The 17,603-nt window shown below is 50.6% G+C and overlaps 1 protein-coding gene across 1 annotated transcript in view; it reads left to right on the top strand.

Annotated features, from left to right (window-relative positions):
- LOC139384356 (transducin-like enhancer protein 3-B) overlaps window positions 1-17,256 on the top strand; it is a 52,886-nt gene extending 35,630 nt beyond the window's left edge. Inside the window, exons 13-21 of the mRNA XM_071129063.1 lie at window positions 711-843; window positions 1,001-1,173; window positions 5,015-5,088; window positions 5,218-5,467; window positions 12,078-12,325; window positions 12,492-12,639; window positions 14,386-14,536; window positions 14,833-14,909; window positions 15,495-17,256. Coding sequence (XP_070985164.1) covers window positions 711-843; window positions 1,001-1,173; window positions 5,015-5,088; window positions 5,218-5,467; window positions 12,078-12,325; window positions 12,492-12,639; window positions 14,386-14,536; window positions 14,833-14,909; window positions 15,495-15,602 — 1,362 coding nt within the window. The 3' untranslated portion in view covers window positions 15,603-17,256. The remainder of the gene's footprint in view (window positions 1-710; window positions 844-1,000; window positions 1,174-5,014; window positions 5,089-5,217; window positions 5,468-12,077; window positions 12,326-12,491; window positions 12,640-14,385; window positions 14,537-14,832; window positions 14,910-15,494) is intronic.
- The last annotated feature ends 347 nt before the right edge of the window (window positions 17,257-17,603 follow it).

Below are 17,603 nucleotides of genomic sequence, written 5' to 3'. Positions count from 1 at the left end.
GGTCTCTCTCTCTCTCCCGGTCTCTCTCATACATGTTATTGGTCTTTTTTTCAATGTCCTTATTTCCCTGTCTCTTGGTAGCTGCTTGGGTGGGGTTGCCAGTTAATTTCATTTTGTTTGGGGGGGGGGGGGGGGGGGGGGGGGGTTTGCAAGTTGATTTCATCTTGTTGGGGCGATGCAAGTTGATTTCAGTTTGTTTGGGGGGAGTGGGGGGGTCGCAAGTTTGTTTGGGTGGGTTGCCAGTTGATTTAATTTTGTTTTGTGGGGGGGGGGGGGCTTGCCAGCGATCTGGTTGGGTGGGTTGCCCGTGATCTTGGTGGGTGGGTTGCCCGTGATCTTGGTGGGTGGGTTGCCCGTGATCTTGGTGGGTGGGTTGCCCGTGATCTTGGTGGGTGGGTTGCCCGTGATCTAGGTGGGTGGGTTGCCAGTCATCTAGGTGGGTGGGTTGCCAGTCATCTGGTTGGGTGGGTTGCCAGTGATCTTGGTGGGTGGGTTGCCAGTGATCTAGGTGGGTGGGTTGCCAGTGATCTAGGTGGGTGGGTTGCCAGTGATCTGGTTGGGTGGGTTGCCAGTGATCTGGTTGGGTGGTTTGCCAGTGATCTGGTTGGGTGAATTGGGGTTCTATTGCTTTGTGATCGGCATCATTTAGAATTAAAATGGAACACGCTGGAATAAAGCAACATTAATCACATCAAGTCTCTCTCTGTCAGAATGATAAGTCATCCACGCCGGGCCTGAAGTCTAACACCCCCACACCTCGTAACGATGCCCCCACACCAGGCACCAGCACCACCCCTGGTCTACGGCCCATCATGGGCAAGCCCTCGGGCATGGAGGCACTGGGTAAGTCCTCACACACACACTCATACCCACATGTATACAAACACACTCGCCCGCTAACCACAAATAGATTAACATGAAAATAACTTCCTTGTAGGTCTGCCCATTTGCCTATGACTGAATCAGTTGTTCTTACGGTCTCTCTCCTCCCTCCCTCTAGCTGCTCCAGCCCTGCGTACCCCTTTGTCCATAGCTGGCTCTTACGCCACGCCCTTCGCCATGATGGGCCACCACGAGATGAACGGCTCCCTGACCAGCCCCGGGGTCTACGCCGGCCTCCACATCTCCCCCCAGATGAGCGTGGCCGCTGCTGCGTACGGACGCTCGCCCATGGTACGCTCCCCTAAAACTCCCCCTTCACCTCACATACTCACATTCAGCCTCTCGTTACTAACACAACACAGTCACACAGGCTACAGTTACTAATACAACACAGTCACACAGGCTACAGTTATTAATACAACACAGGCTACAGTTATTAATACAACACAGGCTACAGTTACTAACACAACACAGTCACACAGGCTACAGTTACTAATACAACACAGTCACACAGGCTACAGTTATTAATACAACACAGGCTACAGTTATTAATACAACACAGGCTACAGTTACTAACACAACACAGGCTACAGTTACTAATACAACACAGTCACACAGGCTACAGTTACTAATACAACACAGTCACACAGGCTACAGTTACTAATACAACACAGGCTACAGTTACTAATACAACACAGTCACACAGGCTACAGTTACTAACACAACACAGTCACACAGGCTACAGTTACTAACACAACACAGTCACACAGGCTACAGTTACTAACACAACACAGTCACACAGGCTACAGTTACTAATACAACACAGTCACACAGGCTACAGTTACTAATACAACACAGTCACACAGAATACAGTTACTAATACAACACAGGCTACAGTTACTAATACAACACAGTCACACAGGCTACAGTTACTAATACAACACAGTCACACAGGCTACAGTTACTAACACAACACAGTCACACAGGCTACAGTTACTAATACAACACAGTCACACAGGCTACAGTTATTAATACAACACAGGCTACAGTTACTAACACAACACAGTCACACAGGCTACAGTTACTAATACAACACAGTCACACAGGCTACAGTTATTAATACAACACAGGCTACAGTTATTAATACAACACAGGCTACAGTTACTAATACAACACAGGCTACAGTTACTAATACAACACAGTCACACAGGCTACAGTTACTAATACAACACAGTCACACAGGCTACAGTTACTAATACAACACAGGCTACAGTTACTAATACAACACAGCCACACAGGCTACAGTTACTAATACAACACAGTCACACAGGCTACAGTTACTAACACAACACAGTCACACAGGCTACAGTTACTAACACAACACAGTCACACAGGCTACAGTTACTAACACAACACAGTCACACAGGCTACAGTTACTAACACAACACAGTCACACAGGCTACAGTTACTAACACAACACAGTCACACAGGCTACAGTTACTAATACAACACAGTCACACAGGCTACAGTTACTAATACAACACAGTCACACAGGCTACAGTTACTAATACAACACAGTCACACAGAATACAGTTACTAATACAACACAGGCTACAGTTACTAATACAACACAGTCACACAGGCTACAGTTACTAATACAACACAGTCACACAGGCTACAGTTACTAACACAACACAGTCACACAGGCTACAGTTACTAACACAACACAGCCACACAGGCTACAGTTACTAATACAACACAGTCACACAGGCTACAGTTACTAACACAACACAGTCACACAGGCTACAGTTACTAATACAACACAGTCACACAGGCTACAGTTACTAACACAATACAGGCTACAGTTACTAATACAACACAGGCTACAGTTACTAACACAACACAGTCACACAGGCTACAGTTACTAATACAACACAGTCACACAGGCTACAGTTACTAATACAACACAGTCACACAGGCTACAGTTACTAATACAACACAGGCTACAGTTACTAATACAACACAGTCACACAGGCTACAGTTACTAACACAACACAGTCACACAGGCTACAGTTACTAACACAACACAGTCACACAGGCTACAGTTACTAACACAACACAGTCACACAGGCTACAGTTACTAATACAATACAGGCTACAGTTACTAATACAACACAGTCACACAGGCTACAGTTACTAATACAACACAGGCTACAGTTACTAATACAACACAGTCACACAGGCTACAGTTACTAATACAACACAGTCACACAGGCTACAGTTACTAATACAACACAGGCTACAGTTACTAATACAACACAGTCACACAGGCTACAGTTACTAACACAACACAGTCACACAGGCTACAGTTACTAATACAACACAGGCTACAGTTACTAATACGACACAGGCTACAGTTACTAATACGACACAGGCTACAGTTACTAACACAACACAGGCTACAGTTACTAATACAACACAGGCTACAGTTACTAATACAACACAGGCTACAGTTACTAATACGACACAGGCTACAGTTACTAATACGACACAGGCTACAGTTACTAATACGACACAGGCTACAGTTACTAATACGACACAGGCTACAGTTACTAATACGACACAGGCTACAGTTACTAATACGACACAGGCTACAGTTACTAATACGACACAGGCTACAGTTACTAATACGACACAGGCTACAGTTACTAATACGACACAGGCTACAGTTACTAATACGACACAGGCTACAGTTACTAATACGACACAGGCTACAGTTACTAATACGACACAGGCTACAGTCACTAATACGACACAGGCTACAGTTACTAATACGACACAGGCTACAGTTACTAATACGACACAGGCTACAGTCATTAATACAACACAGGCTACAGTTACTAATACGACACAGGCTACAGTCATTAATACAACACAGGCTACAGTTACTAATACAACACAGGAAGAGGAAAGAAAGGGTGTTCACTCAAACACACGCATGCAAACGTACATCAGACTCACGTCTCACTATATATTACATGTCTCAGCAGCTCCACCGTTGAGTTAGCCAACACGGCTGTCGGCTAGAAGACTTATGCTAATATGACTAGCAGCCAATTTACAATGAGTTTCCTATTTCAATAGTTCACTTTTTCAATATTTCTTTAGAAATGCATAAAAAATAATTTCTCTCCTCTCTGTGTAAATTGTTAGCCAACTCCAAGGTTTCTATTGCCTAACTCCACTGCTTTGATGTCTGGTGCTACAAGGGAGGGGAATAACAACTCTGTCAAAACACTTCTCTGTGTGTGTGAATCTCCCAGGCTCTCATTAGCATTAGCAAGCTCCTCTTTCACACCGTTACCACAAACCTGGGCGAAGGAATGTAGAATACACAGCACCGTATGAAATGATAGTAAGAATTCCCCTTGTGTCCCACATACTCATAACGGTTCAATACGGACCGCGGGTCTCTACTAGTACTACTGAACTAGGTCAGGCTTCGACCCCTGGTATCGTTTAATTAAGCAATAAGAGCCAAGCGGGTGTGGTATGTGGCCAATATACCACGGCTTAGGGCTGTTCTTATGAACGACGCAACGAGGAGTGCCTGAACACAGCCCTTAGCTGCGGTATATTGGCCATATATCACAAACCCCCAAGGTGCCTTATTGCTATTAGAAACTGGTTACCAACGTAATTAGAGCAGTAAAAACACATGTTGTCATAACCGTTGTATACGGTCTGAACCACCTAGTTTATAAACGTAAACCAGGCCTGGAAAAATACCTAGAAATGCAGGAAATGAGCTTTAAAACAGTAACAAAAATCTCTGCCCAATGCAACATGTATAGAATTGCAAACAATGTAACTTAAAACTGCAAAACTCTCTCTCTGCCAACAAGATGGTTGTGAACTGTTTTGGGTGGCATTGGGTTGTGAGGTGGGGGTTTTGCCACATAGGACATGTGTGATCAGACCTTCTGAAATGGTACTAGAGTGCCCCTGCCTTATTTGACACTACAGAAGCAGTGAGGCTAAGTTTCCTGTTTGAACATTTAGCCTAGTTGGCTGCATAGATAGGCTTTCCACTGTTTGTTCATGTTAACATGCTAACTGTCTGTTTTCCCAGGCGGGGTTTGACCCTCACTCCCACATGAGACCAGGCCTGCAAGCCAGTCTCACATCCATCTCTGGAGGGAAACCGTAAGTCTCCAAACCCACTCTTTGTTTAAACTGTTTATCACGAGAGCCTGAAAGTCACAGGTCAAGTCCAACATTTTGGTTCCAGGTTTCATTTAGTCTCAAAACAACTGCCCTTTCCCCCCACGGTAGTGCCTACTCCTTTCATGTGAGCGCCGACGGCCAGATGCAGCCGGTGCCCTTTCCCCCGGACGCTCTCATAGGCCCGGGCATCCCACGCCACGCTCGCCAGATCAACACGCTGAGCCACGGCGAGGTGGTGTGCGCCGTCACCATCAGCAACCCCACGCGCCACGTCTACACCGGTGGCAAGGGCTGCGTTAAGATCTGGGACATCAGCCAGCCGGGCAGCAAGAGTCCCGTGTCCCAACTGGACTGCCTGGTAAGGAGACGTTAGCGTTTGGACACACCTACTCATTCAAAGGTTTTTTGTTTTACTACATGATTCTGTGTTATTTCATAATGTTTATGTCTTCACTATTATTCTACAATGTAGAAACTAGTGAAAATAAAGAACCCCTGTAATGAGTAGGTGTGTCCAGACTTTAGACTGGTGCTGTTTCAACTGGATGACTGTCACTGTGGATAAAGCCATCTGCTGAATGATCATATCATTGTTATAATGGTGTAAGGCATAACAACAGACAATGTGGGACGAAGGCTATAACTTAGGTTGGCTGGGCTGTATGCTAGCTAACAGGATAGCCAAGCTGAACAAGCTAGCCTTGTATCTGAGATGATACTGTGACGGTTATCATTAGACATGGACTGAGATATCAAGCCCACCGATGGGCACAGAGGATGCTCTTCATAGGGCTGATGTATGACCAGGGATTTTATCTGTGCCTGAATTAGACCATTTTCCTGTCCTGCTAAGCATTCAAAATGTTTCGTACTTTTGGGTGTCATGGAAAATGTATGGAGTAGAAAGTACATTATTTTCATTAGGAATATATTGGAGTAGAAGTTGTAAAGAATATAAATAGTAAAGTACAGATGCCCCCAGACAACTTTGAAGTAGTACTTCAAAGTATGTTTTACTTAAATACTTTACACCGCTGCCTTCAGCCCCCTGAACCCCACTACCACCCTCTGAACCCCACTACCACCCTCTGAACCCCACTACCACCCTCTGAACCAGCCCTCTGAACCCCACATCCACCCTCTGAACCAGCCCTCTGAACCCCACATCCACCCTCTGAACCCCACTACCACCCTCTGAACCAGCCCTCTGAACCCCACATCCACCCTCTGAACCAGCCCTCTGAACCCCACATCCACCCTCTGAACCCCACTACCACCCTCTGAACCAGCCCTCTGAACCCCACATCCACCCTCTGAACCCCACTACCACCCTCTGAACCAGCCCTCTGAACCCCACATCCACCCTCTGAACCAGCCCTCTGAACCCCACATCCACCCTCTGAACCCCACTACCACCCTCTGAACCAGCCCTCTGAACCCCACATCCACCCTCTGAACCAGCCCTCTGAACCCCACATCCACCCTCTGAACCAGCCCTCTGAACCCCACATCCACCCCCTGAACCAGCCCTCTGAACCCCACATCCACCCCCTGAACCAGCCCTCTGAACACCACATCCACCCTCTGAACCCCACTACCACCCTCTGAACCAGCCCTCTGAACCCCACATCCACCCTCTGAACCCCACATCCACCCTCTGAACCCCACATCCACCCTCTGAACCAGCCCTCTGAACCCCACATCCACCCTCTGAACCAGCCCTCTGAACCCCACATCCACCCTCTGAACCCCACTACCACCCTCTGAACCAGCCCTCTGAACCCCACATCCACCCTCTGAACCCCACATCCACCCTCTGAACCCCACTACCACCCTCTGAACCAGCCCTCTGAACCCCACATCCACCCTCTGAACCCCACATCCACCCTCTAAACCCCACATCCACCCTCTGAACCAGCCCTCTGAACCCCACATCCACCCTCCCCACATCCACCCTCTGAACCCCACATCCACCCTCTGAACCCCACATCCACCCTCTGAACCAGCCCTCTGAACCCCACATCCACCCTCTGAACCCCACTATCCACCCTCTGAACCAGCCCTCTGAACCCCACATCCACCCTCTGAACCAGCCCTCTGAACCCCACATCCACCCTCTGAACCAGCCCTCTGAACCCCACATCCACCCTCTGAACCCCACTACCACCCTCTGAACCAGCCCTCTGAACCCCACATCCACCCTCTGAACCAGCCCTCTGAACCCCACATCCACCCTCTGAACCAGCCCTCTGAACCCCACATCCACCCTCTGAACCCCACATCCACCCTCTGAACCAGCCCTCTGACATCCACCCTCTGAACCCCACTACCACCCTCTGAACCAGCCCTCTGAACCCCACATCCACCCTCTGAACCAGCCCTCTGAACCCCACATCCACCCTCTGAACCCCAACCCCACATCCACCCTCTGAACCAGCCCTCTGAACCCCACATCCACCCTCTGAACCAGCCCTCTGAACCCCACATCCACCCTCTGAACCCCACATCCACCCTCTGAACCACCCTCTGAACCCCACATCCACCCTCTGAACCAGCCCTCTGAACCCCACATCCACCCTCTGAACCCCAGCCCTCTGAACCCCACATCCACCCTCTGAACCAGCCCTCTGAACCCCACATCCACCCTCCCAGCCCTCTGAACCCCACATCCACCCTCTGAACCCCACATCCACCCTCTGAACCAGCCCTCTGAACCCCACATCCACCCTCTGAACCCCACTACCACCCTCTAAACCAGCCCTCTGAACCCCACATCCACCCTCTGAACCAGCCCTCTGAACCCCACATCCACCCTCTGAACCCCACATCCACCCTCTGAACCAGCCCTCTGAACCCCACATCCACCCTCTGAACCAGCCCTCTGAACCCCACATCCACCCTCTGAACCAGCCCTCTGAACCCCACATCCACCCTCTGAACCCCACATCCACCCTCTGAACCCCACATCCACCCTCTGAACCCCACATCCACCCTCTGAACCCCACATCCACCCTCTGAACCAGCCCTCTGAACCCCACATCCACCCTCTGCACCCCACTACCACCCTCTGAACCAGCCCTCTGAACCCCACATCCACCCTCTGAACCCCACATCCACCCTCTGAACCCCACATCCACCCTCTGAACCCCACATCCACCCTCTGAACCCCACTACCACCCTCTGAACCAGCCCTCTGAACCCCACATCCACCCTCTGAACCAGCCCTCTGAACCCCACATCCACCCTCTGAACCAGCCCTCTGAACCCCACATCCACCCTCTGAACCCCACATCCACCCTCTGAACCCCACATCCACCCTCTGAACCCCACATCCACCCTCTGAACCCCACATCCACCCTCTGAACCCCACATCCACCCTCTGAACCCCACATCCACCCTCTGAACCCCACATCCACCCTCTGAACCAGCCCTCTGAACCCCACATCCACCCTCTGAACCCCACATCCGCCCTCTGAACCCCACATCCGCCCTCTGAACCCCACATCCGCCCTCTGAACCCCACATCCGCCCTCTGAACCCCACATCCGCCCTCTGAACCCCACATCCGCCCTCTGAACCCCACATCCACCCTCTGATCCCCACATCCACCCTCTGAACCCCACATCCACCCTCTGAACCAGCCCTCTGAACCCCACATCCACCCTCTGAACCCCACATCCACCCTCTGAACCAGCCCTCTGAACCCCACATCCACCCTCTGAACCCCACATCCACCCTCTGAACCCCACATCCACCCTCTGAACCCCACATCCACCCTCTGAACCAGCCCTCTGAACCCCACATCCACCCTCTGAACCCCACATCCACCCTCTGAACCCCACATCCACCCTCTGAACCCCACATCCACCCTCTGAACCCCACATCCGCCCTCTGAACCCCACATCCGCCCTCTGAACCCCACATCCGCCCTCTGAACCCCACATCCGCCCTCTGAACCCCACATCCGCCCTCTGAACCCCACATCCGCCCTCTGAACCCCACATCCGCCCTCTGAACCCCACATCCGCCCTCTGAACCCCACATCCACCCTCTGAACCCCACATCCACCCTCTGAACCCCACATCCACCCTCTGAACCAGCCCTCTGAACCCCACATCCACCCTCTGAACCCCACATCCACCCTCTGAACCCCACATCCACCCTCTGAACCCCACATCCACCCTCTGAACCCCACATCCACCCTCTGAACCCCACATCCACCCTCTGAACCCCACATCCACCCTCTGAACCCCACATCCACCCTCTGAAGCCCACATCCACCCTCTGAGCCAGCCCTCTGAACCCCACATCCACCCTCTGAACCCCACATCCACCCTCTGAACCCCACATCCACCCTCTGAACCAGCCCTCTGAACCCCACATCCACCCTCTGAACCCCACATCCACCCTCTGAACCCCACATCCACCCTCTGAACCCCACATCCACCCTCTGAACCCCACATCCACCCTCTGAACCCCACATCCACCCTCTGAACCCCACATCCACCCTCTGAACCCCACATCCACCCTCTGAACCCCACATCCACCCTCTGAGCCAGCCCTCTGAACCCCACATCCACCCTCTGAACCCCACATCCGCCCTCTGAACCCCACATCCGCCCTCTGAACCCCACATCCGCCCTCTGAACCCCACATCTGCCCTCTGAACCCCACATCCACCCTCTGAACCCCACATCCACCCTCTGAACCCCACATCCACCCTCTGAGCCAGCCCTCTGAACCCCACATCCACCCTCTGAACCCCACATCCGCCCTCTGAACCCCACATCCGCCCTCTGAACCCCACATCCGCCCGCTGACCCCCACATCCGCCCTCTGACCCCCACATCCGCCCTCTGAACCCCACATCCGCCCTCTGAACCCCACATCCGCCCTCTGAACCCCACATCCGCCCTCTGAACCCCACATCCGCCCTCTGAACCCCACATCCGCCCTCTGAACCCCACATCCACCCTCTGAACCCCACATCCACCCTCTGAACCCCACATCCACCCTCTGAACCAGCCCTCTGAACCCCACATCCACCCTCTGAACCCCACATCCACCCTCTGAACCCCACATCCACCCTCTGAACCCCACATCCACCCTCTGAACCCCACATCCACCCTCTGAACCCCACATCCACCCTCTGAACCCCACATCCGCCCTCTGAACCCCACATCCGCCCTCTGAACCCCACATCCGCCCTCTGAACCCCACATCCGCCCTCTGAACCCCACATCCGCCCTCTGAACCCCACATCCGCCCTCTGAACCCCACATCCGCCCTCTGAACCCCACATCCGCCCTCTGAACCCCACATCCGCCCTCTGAACCCCACATCCGCCCTCTGAACCCCACATCCGCCCTCTGAACCCCACATCCGCCCTCTGAACCCCACATCCGCCCTCTGAACCCCACATCCGCCCTCTGAACCCCACATCCGCCCTCTGAACCCCACATCCGCCCTCTGAACCCCACATCCGCCCTCTGAACCAGCCCTCTGAACCCCACATCCACCCTCTGAACCCCACATCCACCCTCTGAACCCCACATCCACCCTCTGAACCCCACATCCACCCTCTGAACCCCACATCCACCCTCTGAACCCCACTATCACCCTCTGAACCCCACTATCACCCTCTGAACCCCACATCCACCCTCTGAACCCCACATCCACCCCACATCCACCCTCTGAACCCCACATCCACCCTCTCCCTCCATCTGCTCTTGTGAATGTAATAATTCAAGGCACAGCGTCTTGTTCTTCGGCCCAGTGTGTGACGTTTTTGAAAAAGACCTAAAGTAATGATCTTCTGATCGTCCTGCCCCGGTTTGCCATTACCCACCCCATTAGTCATTCTCCCATCCTCCCCATTCATCAGTTTGATACTGTCTCCTGGCCACTTTGGAGAGGGGGACGGAGCAGAGGGAGAGTGCTGGCTTTGTGACCAGGTCTTATATAGTCATCAGCAAGCTGTTTAATTCATCTGAGAGCCCCGGCCCTCTATTGATCTGTCATTCACATCACCCGCCTCATGGACCCAGTCCAGCTAACACTCTTCTGCCCTTGTTAAAGCTGAAAATGAGTCTCGCTCCACACACCACAGCCGAGGGAAGCCATACTCAAACACACTCTGATGCTTTTCTCCTCACACCTGCTTCCAAAGGCACATCTGAGCCGTCTTTGTTGCAGATGCATTTTAACAGTTGAATAAGATGAGAAAAATAAGAAACCTGCACACGGCTCTCGAATTGGGTCGCGGCTCTCGCTGGGGTCGCGGCTCTCGCTGGGGTCGCGGCTCTCGCTAGGGTCGCGGCTCTCGCTGGGGCCGCGGCTCTCGCTGGGGTCGCGGCTCTCGCTGGGGCCGCGGCTCTCGCTGGGGCCGCGGCTCTCGCTGGGGCCGCGGCTCTCGCTGGGGCCGCGGCTCTCGCTGGGGCCGCGGCTCTCGCTAGGGCCACGGCTCGCTCTCGCTAGGGCCACGGCTCTCTCTCGCTAGGGCCACGGCTCTCTCTCGCTAGGGCCACGGCTCTCTCTCGCTAGGGCCACGGCTCTCTCTCGCTAGGGTCACGGCTCTCTCTCGCTAGGGTCACGGCTCTCTCTCGCTAGGGCCACGGCTCTCGCTAGGGTCGCGGCTCTCTTAAGCTTTATGTATTGATCTCAAGGCCTTCGTCAGAGCTTTTGTGATGTTCACAACCAGCATCCCTATGGAGATACTGCTCCACCCACATCCGTTCAATTCATCCAATGGGGTTTGAGTCGCCACACCTGCTTTTAAATCAAATCACATTTTATTGGTCTCATACAATATTTCTCAGATGTTATTGCGGGTGTAGTGAAATGGCTGTGTTTCTAGCTCCAACAGTATAGCAATATTTAGCAATACATTTGTGTGTCTCACGATACCTGCTATTATCACGATAACTGTCTGAAGCCCAAATATTAACTGGCTCCCTCTCTGTCTCCAGAACAGGGACAACTACATCCGCTCCTGTAAGCTCCTCCCTGATGGCCGCACCCTGATTGTGGGCGGTGAGGCCAGCACACTGACCATCTGGGACCTGGCCTCTCCGACGCCACGTATCAAGGCGGAGCTCACCTCCTCGGCCCCCGCCTGCTATGCACTGGCCATCTCCCCCGACGCCAAAGTCTGCTTCTCCTGCTGCAGTGATGGGAACATCGCCGTCTGGGACCTGCACAACCAGACCCTGGTCAGGTGAGGGATCATCTGAAGAGAGTAGAGGACTGGTTGGGGCTGGGAGGGATTGTACTACCACCCATGTGATTTTAGCAGTAATGATTGGAGTGGGATTACATTGAAATGTCCACAGCGTGAGTGGAATCACTTGGCTAAGTTCCACTGTGTTTGTTGGGTGTTGTAGGCAGTTCCAGGGCCACACGGACGGCGCCAGCTGTATCGACATCTCCCACGATGGGACCAAGCTGTGGACCGGAGGTCTGGACAACACTGTCCGCTCATGGGACCTGAGGGAGGGTCGCCAGCTCCAGCAGCATGACTTCACCTCCCAGGTACGCTCGTATTTATGTTTATACGCACACACGCACGCACACAGGGGATGCAACGGTACAGTGGGCCCACGGTTCGGTACGGCTTCGGTATCTTTATATTTAGGGCAAAAAATAAACACATCACCCTTTTTAAACAATTAACTATTTTATTTTGCCTATAGACAAACGAAACGTTCCATTCAGAAAAATGTCAACATGACTGACTGCCTGGTTTCTGTCTCTACTGTATGACAGCAAGGGGAGAATACAATGAAAAGTGCTTCTTAGCTTTGACAAGCTGTAGATGCTTTGCCAATGTGGGGCCCAAACCCATCAGCTTCACGGATGGCGTTCACTATGTTTTGTGCGTTATCTGTAGTGGCTGGGATTGTGATATTTGGTCTCTCTAGCGTCCACTCAGTCACAGCATTCATTAATTCTAGGGCTAAGTGTGCGCTTGTATGACTCTCATACAGGGGCCGTGTTTGCAACACAGATCTCCCAGAACAGTACATAGTGAACCGTCAGTGAGGTAGCTTCCAGTACATAGTGAACCGTCAGTGAGGTAGCTTCCAGTACATAGTGAACCGTCAGTGAGGTAGCTTCCAGTACATAGTGAACCGTCAGTGAGGTAGCTTCCAGTACATAGTGAACCGTCAGTGAGGTAGCTTCCAGTACATAGTGAACCGTCAGTGAGGTAGCTTCCAGTACATAGTGAACCGTCAGCTTTGAGTTGCTCTGGAGGTCCAACTATCAGTGGAGAGAGCTAGATGAGAGCTAGGGTGTCTGTGTCAATTCCTTTTAAATGTCTCTCTGTGATGTTTCATAGAGTTTGGGAATTACTTGGCTGCTGAAATGTGTGCAGGAGGGGACATTGTAACGCGGTTCAGTTGTTTTATAATCAGGTGACGAAATCCCGAGTCAGTAACCACCGAAAAGGCCTGCAAATCTTTGGCTATGATGAATACTCCCACTGCTTTCGTTATTTCTTAGATTTTCTGAATTTGTCACAAATTGTTGTTGAAGGCAGCAATGAGAGATTGTGTATTGGCTAACGACTCTCCTTGCTCTTGCTGCAAGGGACGCGGCTGAGTGATGGTCATGTAAATGACACATCGTGTTAGAAGTGTTTCAACTGGAGTAGCCGACAGGGGCAGAGCAATGCTTGCAGACTGTACTTTGTTTGTTTACGGTCTTCTTACCCTCGTCATCGTATTGAGCGCTGAATCCAGAATGTTCCCACATAGCGGATTTGAAAGACACCGGTGTCTCTTCAAATGTGCGTCTCACTGTCTCGCCATTGTCACGTTGGGAGCTGAGAGAGTATTTGTTTTTAGTTTCCTCTCTCTTCATGGGGCCCCTTTAGGGAGGTTTCCTACTGAGATGTCAGTGCAAATCGTCCATTGGTTGTTTAAGGGGGAGGGGGGTTGCTGTCACTGCGGTTGCCACATTTTGAGACATTGCTGTTGAGTGAAGTTTGTCGGCCGTCAGTAGCCCCTTAACGGCCACAAGCTGCGTGTCTGGTTCTGCGGATCTGAATGTATCACGTGCCTGTAGTCTGCAGCGCAATGAGCACGCGTTGGAAATGACCGGAAAATGACAGGCGTATCGTAATTCCGCCGTTCACGTGTGCATATTGAACCGTAGGGGGCGTACCGAACGGTTCGGCAACATACAGTGCACCGTTGCATCCCACACACACACACACACACACACACACACACTCTATTTTGCCCTGGTTCACCCCCACCTCCCATCTCCTCCCAGATCTTCTCTCTAGGCTACTGCCCCACAGGGGAGTGGCTGGCAGTGGGCATGGAGAGCAGCAACGTGGAGGTTCTCCATCACACCAAGCCGGACAAGTACCAGCTCCACCTGCATGAGAGCTGCGTCCTCTCGCTGAAGTTCGCCTATTGTGGTAAGAAACATGTCCAGGGTGCTATAAGTCATTTATAACCTCTGTTTATGTAGTTCAAGTGTAGAAACCTTTTTTCTCAAGGAATTGAACCACATTGTTTAGTTGGTACTTCCACTGTACCAACAAGTAATACCAACTGCCCCACATCCGTTGTATTGGGTTAGCTACTAAATGTTAAACCATGTGGACTTGCATGTTGGTGCTTGGAGAGTCGTGTGCAGGCCTGTCCTGCTTGGTGAGGACAACCTGGACTCTGAGCTCATGTATTTATGTGTCCTCATGTCCTGTGTTTAAAGGTAAATGGTTTGTGAGCACGGGGAAGGACAACCTCTTGAATGCCTGGAGGACTCCTTACGGTGCCAGCATATTCCAGGTACTCCAATCAATAACACACACACTCTCAAACACGCATAGATGCTCACAGTCCTGGGACATGACCAGCAGCATGGAAACCCCAGCTACCACTGTCAGTTGTAATCTGGAAAGCCAACTAATCAAATGTAATTGTCACGTACACATGGTTAGCAGATGTTAATGGTCACATACACATGGTTAGCAGATGTTAATGCGAGTGTAGCGAAATGCTTGTGCTTCTAGTTCCGACAATGCAGTAATAACCAACGAGTAATCTAACCTAACAATTCCACAACTACCTTATTCACACAAGTGTAAGGGGATAAAGAATATGTACATAAGGATATATGAATGAGTGATGGTACAGAACGGCATAGGCAAGATGCAGTAGATGGTATCGAGTACAGTATATACATATGAGATGAGTAATGTAGGGTATGTAAACAAAGTGGCATAGTTTTAAAGTGGCTAGCAGTATTGTTCAGAGAATTGTCTTTCAGACCAACCAAGACAGATGGTCACTTTTGACACGGTTAGTTCAGGCAAACACATGACATGCTCTGAATAGGATCGCTAACGTGTTTTTTACCCTTTACATCAACAGTCAAAGGAGTCCTCTTCCGTCCTGAGCTGCGACATCTCTGCAGACGACAAGTACATTGTGACAGGCTCCGGAGACAAGAAGGCCACAGTGTACGAGGTGATCTACTAGGAACACCAGTTTGACCCCTCCTAGTGGCCTGACGAGGGGAGCTGCTAGCCCCTCCTCCTCCTCCTCTTACTTCACTCACCACACCCCCTAACCTCAAAGACCACCAGGGATTGGACTACAGACAATGTCGGCCGATACCGCTCCGGGATTGGTGCTCAGAAGGCACCATGATCTGCGCTTGGCAGTTGGCCTGGCTATGATTGGCTATCGGTGCAGACTGTAACCCAATGGGCACTGAAGATGTAAATTGTCTTGCTGTTTTTTGATCTGTTCCTGGGCCTGTTTTTGGAGGGTTTATTTTTGAAGGTGATGAATGTTTCTGTAATGTGACTGGATGAAGCAGTGCTTTGTCTTTACAACAGTTGCTCCCTGGACGTCTTGTGAAAATTGTACATAATGGAGTAATAAAGACATTTTATATATATATATATATATATTATAAATATATATATCTATTTTCATGTCCTGGTGTACTTGTGATGTTTTTGCTTTCGGCCTCTCCCTTCTGCTTGATATCCAAGGGAGAACAGAAAGTAGAATAAGCATTTTGTTTTTAAGGATCTTTTTTTGGGGGGGGTGTTGAAGCACGTTCTCCAGGCTGACCTTTTTCCAAATCAAATGGAAATGTCTCTCCAAAAACTAAATGGTCAACCAGAACACGTTTGTGGAGATTCAAATGTGAGTTTTGGGATGGTGCCCTTTTTTTTGGGAGCTACGAAAATGTCTGGGAAGTGGAGCCTGCCGGCTCAGGCAGAGCCACGGAACTCCGTGGAATACCACAGGACCCCCGCTTGGACCGGCCTATCAGAGGAGACTGGGGGATCGGCGAGAGGAGGAGAACAATGTAAATTAAAACCATATTAAAGAAACTAACTGTACTACTTTCTCTGTGCCCTTTTATGACCCGTCTCTCTTACGTCTTGGATGGTGTTTTGGGTGGTCTGGTTGGTGTTGAACGATGGACTTCAATTCTACTGGATTATTACTAGTACGGGCTGACGGACTTGGCTTATCGGCCGCGTCCCCAGTTCATATGGCTGGACGGACACAATCTGAACTAGTACGGGCTGACGGACTGGGCTTATCGGCCGCGTCCCCAGTTCATATGGCTGGACGGACACAACCTGAACATTGAGTCTGGACCTAAATCTGATGTAGAACAACCCACAGGGTCATCTAGATGGGGGGTTAAGGAGAACATGCTTCTATGGAATCCATTGATTTGATCCTCTATCCTCATTTATCAGTACATCATCATAACCGGACTTGGATTCCAGTCGATATACAGTGCCTGTTAAGTGCTAGGGTTGGCTATTACGATCTTTCAAAATGTAAAGCAGAAGTTAGCATTGTGACCAGCATCTACATAATGTTCAGTACCGAGTAGGATGAAGGTGCCTCTAGACACGGATCTGTTTGGTACCCAAATGGTGCTGAGGGTAAGATGCTCTGTGTCTAAGGGGAATATCTTCCTCCACCGTTCAGCTGTTGGGGTGAACACTCAGATTGTTCACTGCGCCCCCAATACCCTCCTTTCCTTCAGTCATAACGAGGGGTGAAATGTGAGCGTCTCCAATTCACAACCAAAGTATGTAGCAAAACTGTGTCAGCACTGAACATAATGTACAGTTGATGATCATTCAATAAACAGTTTGTTTTTGTAGAAAGACTTCCCAGTTCATTTCAATGCAACATATTGTTGAGGAAGTGCGCAGTCGTTGTATCAAAGAGCGTTTTGAGTACTTCTACGAGAGCCGTGGGTGTCTGTGTCTGCCCTGACATTAACTTCCTCTTAATAGGTTTGAAAGTAGATACGTTTGAGTGTAGCGTCTAAACCACTGGAGTCTTCCACTTATACCCCACACTTGATGTGATACTTAAACACTTTTAACTGTTTCATAATGAATACCTAACCTCAAACATATGCCTGGTGATTCCTTCTAGTTAACTGGATGCTGTATATGAGGTGTGTGTGTGTGTGTGTGTGTGAGCCTGTTGAAT

Source organism: Oncorhynchus clarkii, chromosome 26, assembly GCF_045791955.1.
Source record: "Oncorhynchus clarkii lewisi isolate Uvic-CL-2024 chromosome 26, UVic_Ocla_1.0, whole genome shotgun sequence".
Taxonomy (NCBI): domain Eukaryota; kingdom Metazoa; phylum Chordata; class Actinopteri; order Salmoniformes; family Salmonidae; genus Oncorhynchus; species Oncorhynchus clarkii.
This window is presented reverse-complemented; position numbering and strand designations above follow the sequence as displayed.